Source organism: Oncorhynchus tshawytscha, linkage group LG34 (assembly GCF_018296145.1).
Source record: "Oncorhynchus tshawytscha isolate Ot180627B linkage group LG34, Otsh_v2.0, whole genome shotgun sequence".
Classification (NCBI taxonomy): domain Eukaryota; kingdom Metazoa; phylum Chordata; class Actinopteri; order Salmoniformes; family Salmonidae; genus Oncorhynchus; species Oncorhynchus tshawytscha.
In genome coordinates, this window is record NC_056462.1 from 9,657,599 (window position 1) to 9,680,022 (window position 22,424).

Sequence of the window (22,424 nt, forward strand, 5' to 3'; positions counted from 1 at the left end):
AGAACTTCTTCTTTAAGAGGCTCCTCTGTCCTCCACTCGTTACCTGTATTAATGGCACCTGTTTGAACTTCTTATCAGTACAAAAGACACCTGTCCACAACCTCAAACAGTCACACTCCAAACTCCACTATGGCTAAGACCAAAGAGCTGTCAAAGGACACCAGAAACAAAATTGTAGACTTGCACCAGGCTGGGAAGACTGAATCTGCAATAGGTAAGCAGCTTGGTTTGAAGAAATCAACTGTGGGAGCAATTATTAGGAAATGGAAGACATAAAAGACCACTGATAATCTCCCTCGATCTGGGGCTCCACGCAAGATCTCACCCCGTGGGGTCAAAATGATCACAAGAACGGTGAGCAAAAATCCCAGAACCACACGGGGGGACCTAGTGAATGACCTGCAGAGAGCTGGGACCAAAGTAACAAAGCCTACCATCAGTAACACACTACGCCGCCAGGGACTCAAATCCTGCAGTGCCAGACGTGTCCCCCTGCTTAAGCCAGTACATGTTCAGACCCGTCTGAAGTTTGCTAGAGAGCATTTGGATGATCCAGAAGAAGATTGGGAGAATGTCATATGGTCAGATGAAACCAAAATATAACTTTTGGTAAAAACTCAACTCGTCGTGTTTGGACGACAAAGAATGCTGAGTTGCATCCAAAGAACACCATACCTACTGTGAAGCATGGGGGTGGAAACATCATGCTTTGGGGCTGTTTTTCTGCAAAGGGACCAGGACGACTGATCCGTGTAAAGGAAAGAATGAATGGGGCCATGTATCGTGAGATTTTGAGTGAAAACCTCCTTCATCAGCAAGGGCATTGAAGATGAAACGTGGCTGGGTCTTTCAGCATGACAATGATCCCAAACACACCGCCCGGGCAACGAAGGAGTGGCTTCGTAAGAAGCATTTCAAGGTCCTGGAGTGGCCTAGCCAGTCTCCAGATCTCAACCCCATAGGAAATCTTTGGAGGGAGTTGAAAGTCCGTGTTGCCCAGCAACAGCCCCAAAACATCACTGCTCTAGAGGAGATCTGCATGGAGGAATGGGCCAAAATAAACAGTGTGTGAAAATCTTGTGAAGACTTACAGAAAACGTTTGACCTCTGTCATTGCCAACAAAGGGTATATAACAAAGTATTGAGATAAACTTTTGTTATTGACCAGATACTTATTTTCCACCATAATTTGCAAATAAATTAATTAAAATCCACACAATGTGATTTTCTGGATTTTTCTTTCTCATTTTGTCTGTCATAGTTGAAGTGTACCTATGATGAAAATTACAGGCCTCTCTCATCTTTTTAAGTGGGAGAACTTGCACAATTGGTGGCTGACTAAATACTTTTTTGCCCCACAGTATATGAACATATCTACCTCAATTATCCTAGTACTGGTACCCCGTGTAATCATTACTCATTCTGTATTTATTATTATTCTGTTATTACTTTTCTATTATTTCTCTATTTTATTTCTCACTGCATTGTTGGGAAGGGCCCATAACAATGTCAATGAGTGTCATCACTATCTTTCCATTATGGTACCTCAAACTGTCCTGATTACCAGCTGAGAAACTTTTAAGAGTTGATTTTACTCCTGGCTCAGAGTTGGTCTGAGCAGTGTTTTAACATCATCCTAAAAACTATTCTGAGCTTAGAGGTTTTTTGTTGTTGTCTTAAAACAGGTTTTAACCAAATTCCTATGACCTTTTCTGAGACGCTTTGTGGCTACAGCCCCAGGGAAGTCTCAGAGTAGAAGCGCTGATCGAGGATCAGGTCCCCATCTGTCTATATTGTCTTATTCATTATGATCTAAAAGGCTAAACTGATCCTAGTTCAGCACTCCTACTCTGAGAGGCTTTGTGGATACGAGCTCTGACATAATACCATTCTGACAGTAGTTTACAGTGGACTCACCTCAGTGAGACTGTATGTGGTCCTGTGCTGCTTAGTTGGTTCCTCTGTGGGTTCAGGAGGAGGTGTAGTCTGGTTGTCCTCCATGACTATGGTCCCCTCAGGGTTCCCCAGACCCTCCTCACACTCCTCCTCCTTCACCAGCAGCACCTCTGGAACCTCCTCCTCCTAGAAGAGACAGGTGATACAGATTACACAGACATACACTCCCTCAGGTACGTATACACACACAGACACTTTCAACATGGAGTGTTTACCCATCCCCACTACATGTACTGTAGTTACAGAATGACTTCATTGTTGTTAAACCCATCATGGTAGACATAAATATGACTTTGTAAGTCAAGTCATTATCAGACAAACCTGACTAAACTATTTTGACGTGTACAGTAGGTGTTTGTTAGTGTGTGGGTATGTGTAGGTATATTTAGTAAGCATATATTGGTTAAAAAGCACTGTCGGGTGTATGCAGAATAGGGTGTGATGTATACTAAAGAGAGTCTCAATGAATGTCTTAGAATGAAAAGTTTTCAATACACAATATATAAACCACACATACGTCTCAACTAAAAATCTGCATGAACTTGATAAACTGCACTCATTTACACATAAAAAAATAAAGTAGTTGAATAGAAGTAATGATAAAGGCATTTGTGAACGTCATATAGTCTACACAGTACAAACACAATATGAACTTCTTGAAGAACAATCTGGCCTTAATGGCCATATACTCTCTCCACCAAACACAGCCAGAAGAGGATTGGCCACCCCTCAGTCTTCTCTACGTTTCTTCCTAGGTTCCTGCCTTTCTAGGGAGTTTTTCCTAGACACCGTGCTCCTAGATCTGCATTGTTTACTGTTTGGGGCTTTAGTCTGGGTGTCTATATAGCACTTTGTGACAACTGCTGATGTAAAAAGGGCTTTATAAATACATTTGATTTTTATTTGATGTAACAGACTTTTTAGTGTTAATAGATTTTTATTTAACTAGGCAAGTCAGTTAAGAACAAATTCTTATTTACAATAATGGCCTAACCCGGACAACGCTGGGCCAATTGTGCGCCACCCTATGGGACTCCCAATCACGGCAGGTTGTGATACAGCCTGGAATCGAACCAGGGTCTGTCGTGACGCCTCTAGCACTGAGATGCAGTGCCATAGACCGCTGTGCCTTAGACCGCTGTGCCTTAGACCGCTGGCTTATATATCACAAAATGTCTGGACGCAATATTTTACTCAGGAATATTCAACATTGAAATCTGTTACTCTCATTATTCCAAATGCATCTGTGGATCTTTTCTGTTGACAACAATAGATATTAACATGTGTACTTTAATGATTGGAATGGTTACCAATCACGTTACTTTTGGGACAATGTCATATCAATATTTGACTCCAATTACCGATTTAAATCAAATTAATTGTATTTTTTATTATTATTATTATAACTTTTTGGCTACTGTAGGTAGCGTTATCTGGCGCTAGTCGACTGTACCTGCGCAAAAACTCCCGATATTTTTCATCCTATAGCTTGTTCTCCATCTTGTTTTTAAATAGTGAGCCAACATGTTTTCAGCACTTTTATTTCCTTGATTCATCAAAACTCGATGTCTCATGCTCTCTCCTCTCTCTGCAGCAGACATATAGTGAGCAATACATTTGGAACATCAAATTGGAATACATATTGAATTGTGAGAAGCGTGATAAATATTTTATAGGCATATAAGTATTGTGATAATATCTTATGAGGCCCCTGGCAATTCTCAGCCCTCCATTCCTTGTTATATAGTGGAATGTTTTTCTGCTGGTGTATCCTGAGGTAGCTCGTCACCCAGAACCTCTTCAACAGTGCGTACATGTGATGGATTTTAGCAAACTACAGTATCTTCTGTCGAGGGAGGAGCTGGTTTTCAGAGTATATATTTATTACTTTTAACACATTTCTGTTACTTTTCTATTATCTCTCTATATTCTCTCTCTGCATTGTTGGGAAGGGCTGTAAGTAAGCATTTCACTGTTAGTCCACACCTGTTGTTTACAAACCATGTGACAAATAATATTTGATTGGATTCAGCAACATTGGTGACCAGGGCGGGATCATTTCGATACGCTTTGGCTAGTCACACATTGGCTAGCTTTCAATAAATTTGCTGGACACAAATGCTCTTAAAGAAGGTGTAATAGTGAAGCATGTGTTGGTGACAGTTCTACGGTCTCCATGAGAGGCCACAGGCTTTTGGCATAGATGGTAAAAGATCTCTGGACAAACATTGTATGTGTGTGATTGATAGGTTACACTATATTTAGATACTGAGACACATTTGCTATTTGTCTCCATAATCAATAAATGGTGGAACACTATTTGTGACGGTGTTCTTTGTTCAGGTGTACAGTGCATTCGGAAAGTATTTAGACCTCTTGACTTTTTCTACATTTTCTTACATTACAGCCTTATTCTAAAATGTATCATTATTTTTTCCCCTCATCAATCTACACACAACGCTCCATAATGACAAAGCAAAAACAGGTTTTTATAAATATTTACACATTTTTTATTTTTTTTATTTTATTTTTTATATCACATTTACATAAGTAGTACTTTGTTGAAGCGCCTTTGGCAGCAATTACAGCCTCGAGTCTTCTTGGGTATGACGCTACAAGCTTGGCACACCTGTATTTGGGAAGTTTCTCCCATTATTTTCTGCAGATCCTCTCAAGCCCTGTCAGGTTGGATGGGGAGTGTCGCTGCACAGCTATTTTCAGGTCTCTCCAGAGATGTTCAATCGGGTTCAAATCCGGGCTCTGGATGGCCCACTCAATGACATTCAGAGACTTGTCCTGTAGCCACTCCTGTGTTGTCTTGGCTGTGTGCTTAGGGTCGTTGTACTGTTGGAAGGTGAACCTTCGCCCCAGTCTGAGGTCCTGAGCAGGTTTTCACCAAGGATCTTTCAGTACTTTGCTCCGTTCATCTTTCCCTCGACCCTGACTAGTCTCCCAGTCCCTGCCGCTGAAAAACATCCCCACAGCATGATTCTGCCACCACCATGCTTCACCGTAGGGATGTTGCCAGGTTTCCTACAGATGTGACGCTTGGCATTCAGGCCAAAGAGTTCAATCTTGGTTTCATCAGGCCAGATAATCATGTTTCTTGGTCTGAGAGTCTTTAGGTGCCTTTAAGGCAAACTTCCGTCTGGCCACTCTACCATAAAAGCCTGATTGGTGGAGTGCTGCAGAGATGGTTGTCCTTTTGGAAATTTCTGTTTTTTGCTCTGACATGCACTAACAACTGTGGGACCTTATATAGATGTGTGTCCCTTTCCAAATCATGTCCAATCAATTGAATTTAACACAGGTGGACGCCAATCAAGTTGTAAAAATAGCTCAAAGATGAGCAATTGAAACAGGATGCACCTGATCTCAATTTCGAGTCTCATAGCAAAGGGTCTGAATACTTATGTAAATAAGGTATTTCAGCTTTTTTAAATTTTTTATTAGCAAATATGTATAAAACCCTGTTTTTGCTTTTTCATTATCGGGTATTGTGTGTAGATTGATGAAGAAAAACATTAATTTAATATATTTTAAAATAAGGCTAATGTAACAAAATGTGGAAAAACTCAAGGGGTCTGAATACTTTCCGAAGGCACTCACTGTATATGCACGAAACGTACATTATAGTAAAATTTGCCTCACATTCTGTCATAGTTAGTAGAATAATGAATGGATTGGCAAGATTTTGGCACTGTCCACTTTTAGAAGGTTAGTAGGAAAGTTAATCATTTAAACCACCTAAATATACACACACATATACACTCACATTTACTGAAACTCATAAAAAACTAAAACATATATTTCCCAACTACTTTTTCTATAATCCTAAAAGCTCTTTATCATTCTCCAAACCAATGGATCAAACACTATGCATGCCCACCATGAGATTGGGCAGCTGCAATTTGAGAACTCATCTGGTTTAGAAATCAAACTCTGGTTATCTTATTGCAAAGCACATTGTACAACTGTTTTTAGAGGAGATGTAATGAAAAGTATGCTATATGTATTGGCTAATATGCAGCCGTCATTTTGATACCTCCATTCTAGCATTCATGACACACACATTTTTCTATCTTCATGCTTTTGTTTAGGTTTCTATGCAAATTATACGATTGAATGTTTATTTAATCTTGCAGCTAGTTACTTGAAATGAGACAACATTATTTAAAAAACTGTCAAAGAAAGCAAATGAAACACAAATGGACATTTACAGTAGCTGACTAGGCTAGTCAAACTAACATTTTGCTAGCTTTCAATAAATTGGCTAAACGGTCAACGAAGTTACCTCTTCATACGATCAAAACAATTGGTATTGCATGCTGCATATTTCAAGTGCACTTAAACAGATATTTATCTTATTTCAGTCTTTGAGAGTTAGCTATAGCTGTTCCTCTTCATTAGACAGCAGTTTGCGTTTTCACAAGAGGCAGTGTTTGCGTCGTAGATAGAAGCAGGCCGTTGGCTGTCTTCATCACAACGGGTATGTGATTAGTTCAAAGTTTAGCAGTTTCGAAAATTTGCCCAACAAAATTATTGAATATACTTTTTATGAGAATTTAAAGTACCAACAAATGTAATAGTCATCATAAAAATGTTTTACTATTGTTAGGTTCTTATTCTCAGAGTAAAACACTCAACGAACATTATGAAAGCTTAACCAAGTTTATTCTTCCCAGAGGATCAATACAGCTGCATTAGACAAAAACATTTTCACAAAAGCACTGATATTTAAACGTTCCTCATAGGCTGAGTCTCCTCCTACCCATCTGTACAAACATCATTATTTACTGCTAGGCAGAACACCAGTGATACAAGACATAAACTTTACTTTTTCCCTTTAAGGTGACCTGAAATGAAGTCAACCCCCCTTCATCACTAATCCATGGCTCTCTTCCCTTATCAATGCCCTCCACATGTAATCGCTTCTCTGCACTCAACACATTCCAAGCTTAATTGCACACACAATATACCTTCCTCCTATAACCATTAACTTCTGGTGTTGACACTCTAAACCTCAGCACTCCATCAGTGACATGAATAAGTACATTTTCATATTCTCAGAACCCAATACTGTCATATACAAAAATCAGCTCCTTCCTCGACGGGGATCAATAAACTTCACATTTTTCGGCCCTCCACCTAGTCTATCTCATGTGGACCTTCAGGTGCCTCTTCAGATGGTGCTGGTGGGAGAACCTCTTCTCACACTGGAGGCAGCTGTAGGGTTTCTCCCCTGTGTGGACTCTTTGGTGCCTCTTCAGGTCACAAGCCTGGGCGAAGCATTTGTGACACTGGGTACAACTGAAGGGTTTCTCCCCCGTGTGGACCCTCTGGTGGATTTCCACCTTCTGGGGGCAGCTGAAGCCTTTGTTACAGAACATGCAGAGGAACCGTTTTTCTTTACTATTGCCTGATGTGTTTCCCCCTCCCTGAGTCTGGGCTCTAGCCTTGTCGTTTGAGTTCGATACCTGATCGAAAAGGATGTGGCAGTGAGAATCGGAAGGCCCAATCAACGTGGACACTGTGTCACGATCCCTGAGCGAATGTAAAGGGGAGTGGGTTGCGACATTTGGATTTGTCTCTGAGCTTTTCCTGTAATCTAAGAAACCTTTGCCCTGTGAGAGTCCGTATCCGAGGTGATTATCTGCATTCCACGTGGAAGGAACCTCACACTCCACTTTCACTTCATCTATGACCAAACCCTCCCCTTTCTTATCTAGGCAACCTTCAGAGTATACACTACTTTTGAATCGGTTCCAGTCCCCTCTAGATAGATCAATCTCTAAACCCAAGGTCATATTGCCAGGGTCCATCTCTGAAGTGTAAGAACAAGATGGATCATCTAACGTGTCACCTGAGTCCCGATGGGACTGAACCGTCCTCAGGCTCGGGTTACCTTGAAGTAAATACTCTGAGCCGGGAGCAGGATCAAATCCTGTGTGACAGACCAATCGCCCTTGGTCTGATCTGTGGTCAGATCCTGTGTCTAGCCTTTGTGTTTCAGTTAAAGTCTCTGTGTCTGTTTCTGTCTTGAGAACGGCGTTCAGCGTTCCACTGACCTCCATGATCCTGCGTCGGGTCCTGGGTTGCGCTGGGGCGGTGGTAGGGTCCTCCGTGGGTACAGGGGGCGCTCCAGCCTGGATCTCTTTGCTGTGACGTGTGTCCTCCTCTCCTTCAGACCTCTCCTGCTTGACCCCAGGACCTGCAGCCTCTGCAGACTGACAAAAGAAGAGAGGAGGTTATTACTGGTACATGAGTTGAATTGTATAACAATGTCGTAGGGAAGTTTTACAAGCTCTCATATGGCAGACGTACATGTAAACAAGTAAATAGCTGAGGGGAGCTTTTCTGAAATAAACCGGCCAAATTTCATTTATAATTTAATTGTAGATGTTTATGTAATACTACACTCACCTCTATCATGTTAACATGCTGGGTTGAGGTTCCACTCAGCTCATCAACAGTGATTGGTGGGTCATCTCGCCATGTATTGTGTCCCGCTGGCTTCACAAAGCTCCTGTGACCTCCAGTGAGGTGTCCTTCACCTGAGAAAGTGAATGGGGGGGAGAGGTTGTTAAGTTAGCTTCTGTCAATGCTCAATGCTATATTGAACACTTGACAGTTTTGACACGGTCTAGAATTGGTAAGGATGTAAGGTAACACTTAGCATAACTGCTTGATATACTTTTTATTGATCAATGTATTATGTTCCATGCAACACATTGCCTTCATTGATTAAATAATAGTAAATGCAGTAAATTAAACTGGTTAGGATTTTATATTGTTTCTTTGTTCAAGATAGCTAAGTAATCTGGGGAATTATTGCATACTATCCAAAAAACTGACCAAGACCCAATTCCAGGGCATGGGGCGACAGGCACTGAGTTATATACAGTTGAAGTCGGAAGTTTACATACACTTAGGTTGGAGTCATTAAAAACTTGTTTTTCAACCACTCCACAAATTACTTGTTAACAGACTATAGTTTTGGCAAGTCGGTTAGGACATCTACTTTGTGCATGACAAGTATTTTTTCCAACAATTGTTTACAGATTATTTTACTGTATAACAATTCCAGTGGGTCAGAAGTTTACATACACTAAGTGGACTGTGCCTTTAAACAGTTTGGGAAATTCCAGAAAATTATGTCATGGGGTAGAAGCTTCTGATAGGCTAATTGACATCATTTGAGTCAATTGGAGGTGTACCTGTGGATGTATTTCAAGGCCTACCTTCAAACTCAGTGCCTCTTTGCTTGACATCGTGGAAAAATCAAAGGAAAACAGCCAAGACCTCAGAAAAAAATTGTAGACCTCCACAAGTCTGGTTCATCCTTGGGAGCAATTCCCAAACGCCTGAAGGTACCACATTCATCTGTACAAACAATAGTATGCAAGTATAAACACCATGGGACCACGCAGCCGTCATACCGCCTCAGGAAGGAGACACGTTCTGTCTCCTAGAGATAAATGTACTTTGGTGCGAAAGGTGCAAATCAATCCCAGAACAACAGCAAAGGACCTTGTGAAGATGCTGGAGGAAACAGGTACAAAAGTATCTATATCCACAGTAAAAAGAGTCCAATATCGACATAACCTGAAAGGCCGCTCAGCAAGGACGAAGCCACTGCTCCAAAACTGCCATAAAAAATAACAGACTAGGGTTTGCAACTGCACATGGGGACAAAGATCATACTTTTTGGAGAAATGTCCTCTGGTCTGATGAAACAAAAATAGAACTGTTTGGTCATAATGAGCATTGTTATGTTTGGAGGAAAGAGAGGGAGGCTTGCAAGCCGAAGAACACTTTCCCAACTGTGAAGCACAGGGGTGGCAGTATCATGTTGTGGGGGTGCTTTGCTGCAGAAGGGACTGGTGCACGTCACAAAATAGATGGCATCATGAGGTAGGAAAATTATGTGTATATATTGAAGGAACATCTCAAGACATCAGTCAGGAAGTTAAAGCTTGGTCGCAAATGGATCTTCCAAATGGACAATGATCCCAAGCATACTTCCAAAGTTGTGGCAAAATGCTTTAGGACAAAGTCAAGGTATTGGAGTGGCCATCACAAGGCCCTGACCTCAATCCCATAGAAAATTTGTGGGCAGAACTGAAAAAGTGTGTGTGAGCAAGGAGGCCTACCAACCTGACTCAGTTACACCAGCTCTGTCAGGAGGATTGGGTCAAAATTCACCCAACTTATTGTGGGAAGCATGTGGAAGTTTCCCCAAAACATTTGACCCAAGTTAAACAATGTAAAGGCAATGCTACCAAATACTAATTGAGTGTATGTAAACTTCTGACCCACTGGGAATGTGATGAAAGAAATAAAAGCTGAAATAAATCACACTCTACTATTATTCTGACGTGTCACATTCTTAAAATAAAGTGGTGATCCTAACTGACCTAAAACAGGGGATTTTTACTAGGATTAAATGTCAGGAATTGTGAAAAACTGAGTTAAAATGTATTTGGCGAAGGTGTATGTAAAATTCCGACTTCAACTGTATGAATGGCGACAGGCACTGAGTTAAATATGAATGGCGACAGGAACGGAGTTAAATATGAATGGCGACAGGAACTGAGTTATATATGAATAGTGACAGGCACGGAGTAGTATATGAATGGCGACAGGAACTGAGTTATATATGAATAGTGACAGGCACTGAGTAGTGTTTGAATGGCGACAGGAACTGAGTTATATATGAATAGTGACAGGCACTGAGTAGTATATGAATGGCGACAGGAACTGAGTTATATATGAATAGTGACAGGCACTGAGTAGTATATGAATGGCGACAGGAACTGAGTTATATATGAATAGTGACAGGCACGGAGTAGTATATGAATGGCGACAGGCACCGAGCAATATATTAATGGCGACAGGCCGTTCTGCGAGGTATACCTCTTGCGGTTCCTCTGTATCGGTCGAGGATCTTGATACTACTGGGACGACTGGCGAGGACGCGCTCTCGCGGTGTCCTCTCTGCGCGCTCCCGTGACACCTTCAGTTCCAGAAGCTGTAGTTTCCTCCGCAATGCCCTGTTTTCTTTCTGGCTTTGAGTTATTTCCAAACGAAACACTGCATAGTCGTCGTCTACGAGCTTACAGATATCTGCCACGGCTGCATTCGCTAGCACCTCCATGATGGAGGCTATTTGAGTGTGAAAAACCATACAGTTAGCCATTGCTAGCAGCTAACTAGCGTTACCTAAAAAAAAAAAACGTATTTTAACCAAGTCCCGCCTCCAACGCGAATTAAAGACTACATGGGGTAAGTATGTGATGTTGTGCAGTTAAATTAGTCATATTTTGAGTTCCATGTTGTCAATAAACGTCTTAATAGGAACAATAAAAACGCTAATGTGGAAATTCTTCTTGGTCACTGTTCACTTCCGTTTACACTGGAGAGAAAGGATGTTATTGGGTGGCGTCATAGCTCAAAGGGTGTGGCTAAAAATGAGTGATATGCGCGCTGTTCTTTGAATTACGGAACTGCTTATTATGTTACACATCAAGTCTTCAAGGTTTTATAGCAAACTACACCTATTGTGGTGTATTGCCTCCACCTACTGTACGGGGTATTGAAACAAAAATATTCCATTGTGGGAAGGGGCGTAAACCGAGATCATACACAAAATACATCAAGATACCACTCCAATCCTTCAGTCACAGTTCAAATCCCATCCCTAAACAGGCTCAGGTGCCTGTGAGGATGGAGCATTAAATCGACAGGATTCCTTGTAATGCCTCTGCTGTCAAATCCCGGTGTCCCAAAAAAAACACACTGAAGCAGTGAAGAGAGTGGCTGAGGAAGATGGTACAGGGTGAGGGATCCTTAGAGGATTTCTGTGAGTAGGCAGAAACTAAGAGAGTGATGGAAATAATATGTGCTTCAGTAAGGTAGGTTTCTTGACATTCATAGCAATGGTTGTCAATTGTATTGCAGAAATGGATCTAAAGTTGCAGAAAATAGAGGTTGTGGTGGCAGAGGGAGAGAAATACTTGGGATTGCGAGGTTTTGCTGCAGAACAGTTGTAGGGGGTGTTGAGTGGTAGTGTTCTGTCCTCCCAGACCATTAGATGTAGCTAGCAGGAGCAGATAGCTAAAATGCCCCTTTCCTGGAATGATGTGCTAGCAATAGAGCTATCAGTTTATTCTAGGTAATAGTTTAAGACAACAAAAATCTATAGGACAAGTACTGTAAATCTAATACAGTCATCAAGGCAGAACCCACTAATTTCATTCATACTGACAAATAAGAAATGCCACATTATCTCGGTCAATAATTGGATGATTGCAGAGCAGCCTGCCTCATTCTGTCAGGATGTTAATTTTCTATTTCACAAACTACATTGCTTTGCTGCGATTTATTTGATTAATTCTTGTCTCGCATGATCTATTCAGCTCTCCTGTGTCCTGCTCCAAGAGATCAGCCAAGTGCTATTCACCTGTGGTGTAAAGTACTTAAGAAATACTTTCAACTATTTTTACTTAAGTAGTTTTTGGAGGTATCTGTACTTTACTATTTATACTTTTGACAACTTTTACTTTACTACATTCCTAAAGAAAATTATGTACTTTTTACTCCATACATTTTCATTGACACCCAAAAGGTACTCTACATTTAGAATGCTTAGCAGGACAGGAAAATTATAAAATTCACACACTTATCAAGAGAACATCCCTGGTCATCCCTACTGCCTCTGATCTGATGACTCACTAAACACATGCTTCGTTTGTAAATAATGTCTGAGTGATGGAGTGTGCCCCTGGCTTTCCGTAAATTAAAATAAGCAAGGAAATAATGCCGTCTGGTTTGCTTAATATAAGGAATTTGAAATTATTTATACTTTTGCTTTTGATAATTAAGTACATTTTAGCAATTACATTTACTTTTGATACTTAAGTATATTTCAAATCAAATACTTTTACTCAAGTAGTACTTCACTGGGTGACTTACACCTCTACTCTAGTCATTTTCTATTACTTTTACTCAAATATAATAATTGTGTACTTTTTCCACCACTGCTATTCACTGACTGCTAGCTAATGAAACACAAATGGACATTTACAGTAGCTGGCTTGACTAGTCAAACATTGGCTAGCTTTCAATAAATTGGCTAAATGGTCAATGGAGTCTTCATACAATCAAAACAATTCGTATTGCATGCTGCATATTTCAAGTGCACTCAAACAGATATGTATCTTATTTCAGTCTTTGGGAGCTAGCTATATCTGTTCCTCTTCAGACAGCAGCTCACTTCTGACAGGTGACAAATTTGTTTTATCTTACAATTTTAACATGGAATGTGGACAATTCTATTGTCCCCGTCAGGAGCCCAGGCTTTTACCAAAGATGCTAGAGTTCCCCGTCTCTGGACCACACAAGCTTTAGATTGCATTCTGCTAAGGTCCTTGCCTCTCTCTACATCGGTCAGCTACATTGGTGACCAGGGTGGGATCCTTTCAATATGCCTATAGGGCCTGGACACACATGCGCCTAGAGAGAAGGAGTAATACTGAAGAATGCGGCGATAACAGTTCTACAGTCTCCGTCAGAGGCCCAGGCTTTTGGCATAGATGGTAAAGCTCTCATATCTGGACTACAACATTGTAGATTGTGCCCTCCACTTGATATACATTGATTGGTAGGTTACACTATATTTACATACTCCAAATAGTGCCTGAAGTACCTTTGCTATTTGTCTCTGTACTCAGTAATCAATCAATGAATCACATTTATTTACAAAGACCTTTTTACATCAGCAGATGTCACAAAGTGCTTATACAGAAACCCAGCCTAACACTCCACAAACAGCAAGCAATGCAGATGTAGAAGCACGGTGGCTAAGAAAACTCCCTGGAATGGTAGGAACCTAGAGAGGAACCAGGCTCTGAGGGGTGGCCAGTCCTCTTCTGGGTGTGCTGGGTGGAGATGAGTACATGGCCATTATGGCCAGATTGTTCTTCAAGATAAATAAAAAATAAACACTTTATGGTGTTCTTTGTTCAAATTTATACGCATGAAGTGTACATTATGAAAAGCATGTCACCGTCAACTTTTAGAAGGTTAGGAAAGTTAATCATGTAAACCACCTAATTATACTCACATTCACTGAACATTTAGTGTTTAAAACTCAAACATTCATTTCCCAACTGCTTTTTGTATAATCATACAGCCTCTGTATCATTCACCATACCTTATATTCCAATGCATCCAACATTATGCATGTCCACCATGATATTGGGCACCTGCTATTTGAGAACTCATCTGGTATAGAAATCAAACTCTGGTTTTCTTATTGAAGAGCACATTGTACAACTGTTTTTAGAGAAATTGTATTGCAAGGTATGCTGTAAGGATATGCCATATGTATGGGCGAATATGCATATTCTCCTGTCGTTTTTAAACCTCCATTCGAAAGTACATGACGCACACATCTTTCTATCTACATTTATTTGGGTTTCTGTGCAAATTATATGATAGAATGTTTTTTTAAGCCTGCAGCTAGTTACTTGAAATGAGACATACAATCATGCCAAAACCAATTTAAACATGTAATTCACTAACCGAGAGATCTCTAGCTAATGAAACACACATTTTACAGTAAAGGTTGGGATATAATGGAATTGAAAATGCTTGAGTTAGTGGATGCTCTCTTTGTACAGAGCCAACACCGGCAGTGCATTATACATATGAATCCTAAGGATGTTCATTCAAAGGAACCCAGAGAAGGGTCACGTTAATCATGCCCCGAGCCCCAAGGAAGGCTTCAACAATAAAACGGGTGACCATAACTCTTATGGTTCTTCATTTCAGCATATACCATGGATATTCATGTAACGTATGAGGACTCCATTACGTCGTGGGTACCAGACCCGAAGGACTCTATGCCTCACAGCCCTCCTTTCTACTCCCCCCAGGCATGTCTCCCGACATCTCCGACATGTACACAGCATGAGGATGTGTTTGATAGGGTGGTCAGTACTATTTTTTGTGGATACCATCAAGGCCTCTGTAGCCGCACTTTTAGATGTGGTGATTGGAGAGTATATAAGAGAAAAATGCCATGGTTGTGAGATCAATCACCCCAGCCAGCGACGACATCCTTGTTGATATGACCCACCCAAGTACTTCTCCTTCAACCGCTTTGATGAACTGGTGAAAAGACTGGTCCGGCCATTTTATAACATCGATGGTCAGAGCCCTGGAGTCTATGAGTCTATGGTGTATGGGTCTATGGTGTGACAGATACTTTCATAAATGAACTGAAGGAGGTGATCTTCATCCATGAGAGACTCAAAGAAACCAGGAGAGCACTGGTGGACAACAACAAATACAAGGAAGCTTTGGTGGCTGATGTAGTGACTTTCTGGCCCAATAAACCCCAAGAAAACGAGTAACATTATTATTATTTTTAAATAGATAGTATGCAAATTGTTACCCATTGTTTATATGTTAAAGAGAATAAATGCATTTTTTCTTTTGAGAGGAAGTGGACAATGTATCGCTCTACACATCCAACAATACAGGGGTTAATGCAGAGCGTGTGTTAAACATGGAACAAATCATGAGTCGGGGAAGACTACACTGGTCACAACAGGTATCACGTCTTGTGGATGATTCTGAAGAACTAGAAACATCCTTGTCTAAGATTTTAGTTTATTCATTTGAACCATCATTTAATTGTAACATGTATCATATTTTGTTGTTAATATACTTGTATAACGGATGTATGTGTTTTAAAATTCAGAGATATAAGCCTGTAAATGTAAACCAAGTATACCATGTGTTGCATGCATGGGTCATTGAGAAAACAGGTACTAATATATTGCTTTGTATCCTGAATTGTCTGAATGTATGTATATGAAATGTTCTCATTATTTTTAATGGGCTTATTAATGTTATTGTACATCAGAGAGGCAAGAAGGGTAGCTGAGTAGATGATGAAATACATTTATTATACCCCCTCTAACCCAGGGTCTTTCGGGGGGGAAGGAGAGGTTCCAGAGAGCTATAGTTGAAGAAACAGGTAGCAGGTTAGGCGATGCTCAAGTGAATGATTGGCTAGCAGAACAGGATGCTTACACTCTGCATAAACCGGTGCGAAAAAAAAATTCTACTCATCCCATGTCCCGGTTTCAGGTGGATCTATGTGGCATGCAGGCACTTGCTGATAAAAATGATGGAAATTGATACATGCTAACAGTTATAGACATTTTATCTAACATAGCATTTGTAAGGGTCTTAAAGAAATAAGAGTGGGGCAGAGGTGACCCGGGCCTTTGACTCTATCTTGAAGGAAGGAGGAGCCCCCAAGAAAGTGCAGACTGACGGCGGTAAGGATTTTTTTAATAATACTTTTCAGAAACTCATGAAGAAGCACAATATTGTACATTTTGCTACAGGTTCGTATTTGAAAGCTTCAGTTGTTTAACACTTTAACAGGACTTTGAAGGAGAGGATGTAGAAATACTTTACGGCTCACAACACCCATAGATATGTGGATATAGTTCAAGGTTTAGCAAAGGTAATAACTACAGCTACCATAAGAGTATGAATGTATGAAACCCTCTGAGGTCTCTTCTGAAAACTCTTTAAATCTTTAAAAATCTGTATGGTCTGTTTCCCCTTCGCCGTAAGAAAAAAATAGATTTTAAATTCATCGTGGGTGACTTGGTACGTATATCCAAGTTGAGGGGTGTTTTCGACCACTTCTCAGTTCCTAAATTTCACATGCTGTTGTGCAAATGGGATAGACAACAGGTGGAAATTATAGGCAATTAGCAAGACACCCCCAATAAAGGAGTGGTTCTGCAGGTGATAACCACAGACCACTTCTCAGTTCCTATGCTTCCTGGCTGATGTTTTGGTCCCTTTTGAATGCTGGCGGTGCTTTCACTCTAGTGGTAGCATGAGACGGAGTCTACAACCCACACAAGTGGCTCAGGTAGTGCAGCTCATCCAGGATGGGACATCAATGCGAGTTGTGGCAAGAAGGTTTGCTGTGTCTGTCAGCGTAGTGTCCAGAGCATGGAGGCGCTACCAGGAGACAGGCCAGTACATCAGGAGACGTGGAGGAGGCCGTAGGAGGGCAACAACCCAGCAGCAGGACCGCTACCTCTGCCTTTGTGCAAGGAGGAGCAGGAGGAGCACTGCCAGAGCCCTGCAAAATGACCTCCAGCAGGCCACAAATGTGCATGTGTCTGCTCAAACAGTCAGAAACAGACTCATTGAGGGTGGTATGAGGGCCCGACGTCCACAGGTGGGGGTTGTGCTTACAGCCCAACACCGTGCAGGACGTTTGGCATTTGCCAGAGAACACCAAGATTGGCAAATTCGCCACTGGCGCCCTGTGCTCTTCACAGACGAAAGCAGGTTCACACTGAGCACATGTGACAGACGTGACAGAGTCTGGAGACGCCGTGGAGAACATTCTGCTGCCTGAAACATCCTCCAGCATGACCGGTTTGGAGGTGGGTCAGTCATGGTGTGGGGTGGCATTTCTTTGGGGGGCCGCACAGCCCTCCATATGCTCGCCAGAGGTAGCCTGATTGCAATTAGGTACCGAGATGAGATCCTCAGACCCCTTGAGAGACCATATGCTGGTGCGGTTGGCCCTGGGTTCCTCCTAATGCAAGACAATGCTAGACCTCATGTGGCTGGAGTGTTTCAGCAGTTCCTGCAAGAGGAAGGCATTGATGCTATGGACTGCCCCCCCCCCCTCCGTTCCCCAGACCTGAATCCAATTGAGCACATCTGGGACATCATGTCTTGCTCCATCCACCAACGCCACGTTGCACCACAGACTGTCCAGGAGTTGGCGGATGCTTTAGTCCAGGTCTGGGAGGAGATCCCTCAGGAGACCATCTGCCACCTCACCAGGAGCATGCCCAGGCGTTATAGGGAGGTCATACAGGCACGTGGAGGCCACACACACCACTGAGCCTCATTTTGACTTGTTTTAAGGGCATTACATCAAAGTTGGATCAGCCTGTAGTGTGGTTTTCCACTTTAATTGTGAATGTGACTCCAAATCCAGACCTCCATGGGTTGATAAATTTGATTTCCATTGATCATTTTTGTGTGATTTTGTAGTCAGCACATTCAACTATGTAAAGAAAAAAGTATTTAATAAGAACATTTCATTCATTCAGATCTAGGATGTGTTATTTTAGTGTTCCCTTTATTTTTTGAGCAGTGTATATAGGAATAACAAAGGTTTGAATTATACAATCAATTTTCCAAAGCCTATAGAGTTATCAGAGGCCTGGGAAGTAGGTCTCAGTGAGATTACATACCCACATAGTTGAAATAATATCAAGGATAAGGACCGTGATTTGTATTTAATTTTAATTTTAAAAGGACATCTGAACCCACTAAACCTATTAAGCTTTAAAAAAGGATTCTATAGAACTGTAGAGAGGATCATCTTTGAGTTGAACGGCCTCCTAACCCTGAACCAAATGAAAATCGTACAATGTGATTTTCTGGATTTTTGTTTTAGATTCCGTCTCTCATAGTTGAAGTGTACCTATGATAAAAATTACAGACCTCTACATGCTTTGTAAGTAGGAAAACCTGCAAAATCGTCAGTGTATCAAATACTTGCTCTTCTCACTGTGTGTGTGTGTGTGTGTATATATATATATATATATATATATATATATATATCAAATTAAAAAAGATAAATCAATTTAAATGGTTATGCACTAACCACCATCTCGATCCTAACCGATATGTATCATACTGTTTATCAAGTGGGTAATGGATTACCTGGTTATCATGGAACCCCGACCATGTATGGTTCAGGGATAGGTGGTGTATTTCGTAACCTCTTTAGGATGGTTTTTAGCATTTTTTGAAGAGAGGCCTTAGCATAGCCAAACCTCATTTAAAATCAGCAGCCAAAAATATAGTAAGTGAGGTGGTGGCTAATGCTATTACTAGATGTGTGTCCTCAGATCCTGAACATCAAGAAGGCCCAGGTCTTATGCTGTTGTCTCGAAGACCAAAAAGAGACCTCCGGGTATAAGGCGTAGGCCCCCTATTAAAAAGCGGAGGTTAAACATTAGAAGAAAGTCAGTAAGTCAAACACGACGTAAAGTGAGGTGGTCTCAACCGCAAACTGCAAAAAGAATACTCAGAAGCATTTTCTAAAAGAACAAGCAACATGGCTTTTTTACACCGCATGTCCTCTGAAGCTATAAAGACAGAGCTCAATCTTTTCACAGCCCCCTTAACCCAATTTTCAATAGATAGCCCCACTCTCTGCCATTACAGACAATGGACCTATAGAGTTTTTCATCCCAGGCCATGGTGACAACTACCTGGACCTCCACAACACCTTATTACATTTACGTCTCAAAGTGACCAAAAGAGATGGTACTAATATTGCAAATGATACTAAGGTGAGCCTCATTAATTACCCCTTGGCGACCATCTTCTCCTAAGTGGATGTGACTTTGGGTGAACGCCTTATCAGTCACAGCAGTGCCACCTATTCTTATAGGGCTATCCTGGAATGTTTACTAAACTACTCCGAAGACACATTGAAGACACAATTCTGGGCTGTTTAGCAAGGATACTGTAGAAGCTTCTATGGAAGCCATAGACCCCAGGACTGGAGGCTCGTGCTCACTACTGTGCAGACTCTCGAGATCTGGTAGGTCCTATACACTCTCACATTTTCTTTCAAGAACATTTACTCTTAAATTCGGTTGATTTTAATGAGGAAATGAACAAGGGCCAAGGATGAGTTTTGTCTGATGTCTGCCCAAGATGGTGACTTTAGTTTAAAAGTGTTGGGGGCTTCGCTTTTTATGTAAAAAAAAAAGTGTCTATCTCCGGCAGTTCGTCTGGGTCATTCACAGGCTTTGGTGAAAGGAAATTCCCTTTACTCCCTCCAAAGACATACCATGAAAACATTCAGCGTACTTGTGGGGAGTAGAATCTGCAGTCAAGAAAACCTGTTTTTAGGTCCGTTACCCAGCTACATCGTTATAGGCTTGGTTGATCACACCTCTAATACAGGCAGCTTACATAAAAAAACATACATTTTCAGCATTTCAATGCAGAGTATGTAGCTCTCTGTCAGGACAGATGTCAGGTCCCTGGTAAGGCATTCCAACCACAATTCAATAACAACATATCTGTGCGAGAATTTTACAATCTATTCTTGGCTACAGGGATGCATCTAAAAGATCTCTCTTTACCTATTGACAGAAATGATTTTGCAGAGGGTACACATTGTATGCTTTCAATTTATCACAGGATGATGACACCTCAGGAAATCTGTCTGTGGTGTCCCAAGGTAACCTCAGGCTGGAAATGCGTTTCCGTACACCTTTAGCTTGTACAGTTAGTATGATTGTTTATGCACGCTCTGATTCAATCTTGGAAGTGAATGCCCGAAAGACAAGTCTTAGTGGATTATTATTAATTAAGATATTAAGGATCATTGAGCAAAACATGAATACCCAAGAGCTACAAGGTCTCATGAGCCGCTTGATTGGGAAACAATTTTGTGGAGTATGAGCTTGTGATGAACTACCTTTTGAGAAATAGAAGGATCGACCGGCGATGTTTGTTGTCAACACCCATCCTAAACACATGCCTGGTGAACATTGGCTAGTTGTAACATTAGAAGATGGCGAAGGAGGTAGAAAAATCACAACTGTTTTTGATTCCTATGACTTTCCCCCCCAGATTTTCACATTTCCCTATTACAGTTTTTGAACAAAAATGGATCAAAGATCTACTACAGCATCAAACAAGTACAAGATAACCTTTCTACTTACATGTGGTCCACACTGTGTATTTTACCTATGCCGAAGAGCCTGTGGAGTTTCTTTTGAAGATGTTATGTCTCTTTATAATGATGATTTAAGTAATGATAGCACCGTAGATTGTTTTGTTAGAAAATATCAAGTGTTTAAGTATGTCCTTTAAGACCCTATAATCAATGTGTATGTTCACGTCAAATGTTTAAAGAATGTCACAAATGTTAAATTGTATCATAAAAAAAATACAATTTATTGAATTTTAATCAAAAGTCATTCAAAAAGTCTAACCACCCTGAGAGATCGGGATTAGGAAAAGGTCCGGAGGCGTTCAGGGGTGAGGACTCATCCATAAATTAGTTATTATTAACCGTTTCAAAAAGGGGAGGGGTTCCAAGAACATCTTCAGGAGTGCTGTAGCTCTTTGAATGGTTTTGTTTTAAAGTTTGAATCTGTTGGCGAAGCTTATAGTTTGGTACACACGAGTGGAATGTTGAGGACTGCCAGGGCTTTAAGAAATTGACGCCACCCAGGAGGTCTTGTGTGATGCAGTGGTATTTGCAAGTCCATCATATGAGAACCCCTGACAACATCCCCCTGAAAGAAAAACTCTCCTTTGTCATTCCAAGGCCCCCTTTGAGTATTTTATTTTGTTCATAATGTATCTAACATTTTTCCTGTTAAAAGTGCTGGAACATGTGTCAGCATGTCATGCATGACATTATCTTCAACCTGTAAGATCTCTGGTCCAGGCATTACAGGGGCATGGCTCTCTCTATGCTCTTCATCCTTTAAGGGTTCCGGTAGGGAAAGCGATAAATGGTTGGTCTCTCTCTCGTCTTGTTTTACCAAGGACAAATATCTTTGCAAGAGGTTTGTGTATTTTTGGACCTTATCATAGGGATTCAATCCTTTTCTGTTCAAAATATCCTTCATGGCCATATCCAAATCATTTTCTGCTGTTTGTCTGATATTTTCAGGACCCTGTAATTGTTGTTTAAGTCTATCCAACTCTTGTTGAGGCACTAAGTACATTTTATTTGCCATCACACTCTGTGTTCAACCCCCACGTCTGGCAGCAATAAGGCTGGTGATGAAGGGCACGGCTATACTGAGTAAAGGTAGAAGAAAACCCCCAGACTGTTGTACGTCTCTTCTTTTGAAGACTTGCCCTTTTATTGGCAAAGAGTTTGATCGCTGTCTTTTGTCTCTTTATTATTTTTTTTAGGGTGAGTGGAATGCGTCCTTTGAGAAGATTCAAAGAAATCTCACATAGTGGTAATATGAGATCTGAAGAACAATGACCCATGATTGCCTTACGTTCTTTATGGGTAGCCCCAACTAGGGATCTCAAGAGTGGTAGGTTTTCTTTTTAAACACAGAGAATTATTATTATTATTTCGGAATGTAAACTGTAGGCCACTCCCACGGAAACAATCCTGTTCTGAGCCTCAGGTGTTCTGGAGTATTTGATTTTAAATCTACGATTAAATAAGAAAATGGTGCTTTGGTAGCGTCCTCCATAGCTTTCCATAAAGTAGGATTTCTGTCCATCTGCTGAGCTAAAGTATTTATTTGTAGTTTGTCTCCTAGGGTTTTTGAACAAAACCAAGTAATTGGCGTTCAAACTAATGGTACGGCTATTTTTGCCTTGGTGAAATACATTTTGTA

At 41.0% G+C, this 22,424-nt stretch overlaps 2 protein-coding genes across 3 annotated transcripts in view; both read right to left on the reverse strand.

Moving 5' to 3' along the window:
* Positions 1–11,408, reverse strand: part of LOC112231864 (neurotrophin receptor-interacting factor homolog) — a 25,759-nt gene extending 14,351 nt beyond the window's left edge. Inside the window, exons 1-4 of one of the 2 annotated variants that reach the window (XM_042311900.1) lie at positions 10,873–11,408; positions 8,380–8,510; positions 8,025–8,183; positions 1,918–2,082 (exon numbers count right to left, since the gene is read on the reverse strand). In XM_042311900.1, the coding sequence (XP_042167834.1) occupies positions 1,918–2,082; positions 8,025–8,183; positions 8,380–8,510; positions 10,873–11,155 (738 nt within the window). In that variant the 5' untranslated portion in view covers positions 11,156–11,408. Of the gene's footprint in view, positions 1–1,917; positions 2,083–8,024; positions 8,184–8,379; positions 8,511–9,197; positions 9,251–10,872 lie in introns of those variants that run through there. The other variant, XM_042311901.1, reaches the window with a different exon arrangement.
* The window catches only part of LOC121841796, a 314,557-nt gene that overhangs the window by 63,056 nt on the left and 229,077 nt on the right, over positions 1–22,424 (reverse strand). The window lies entirely within an intron of this gene.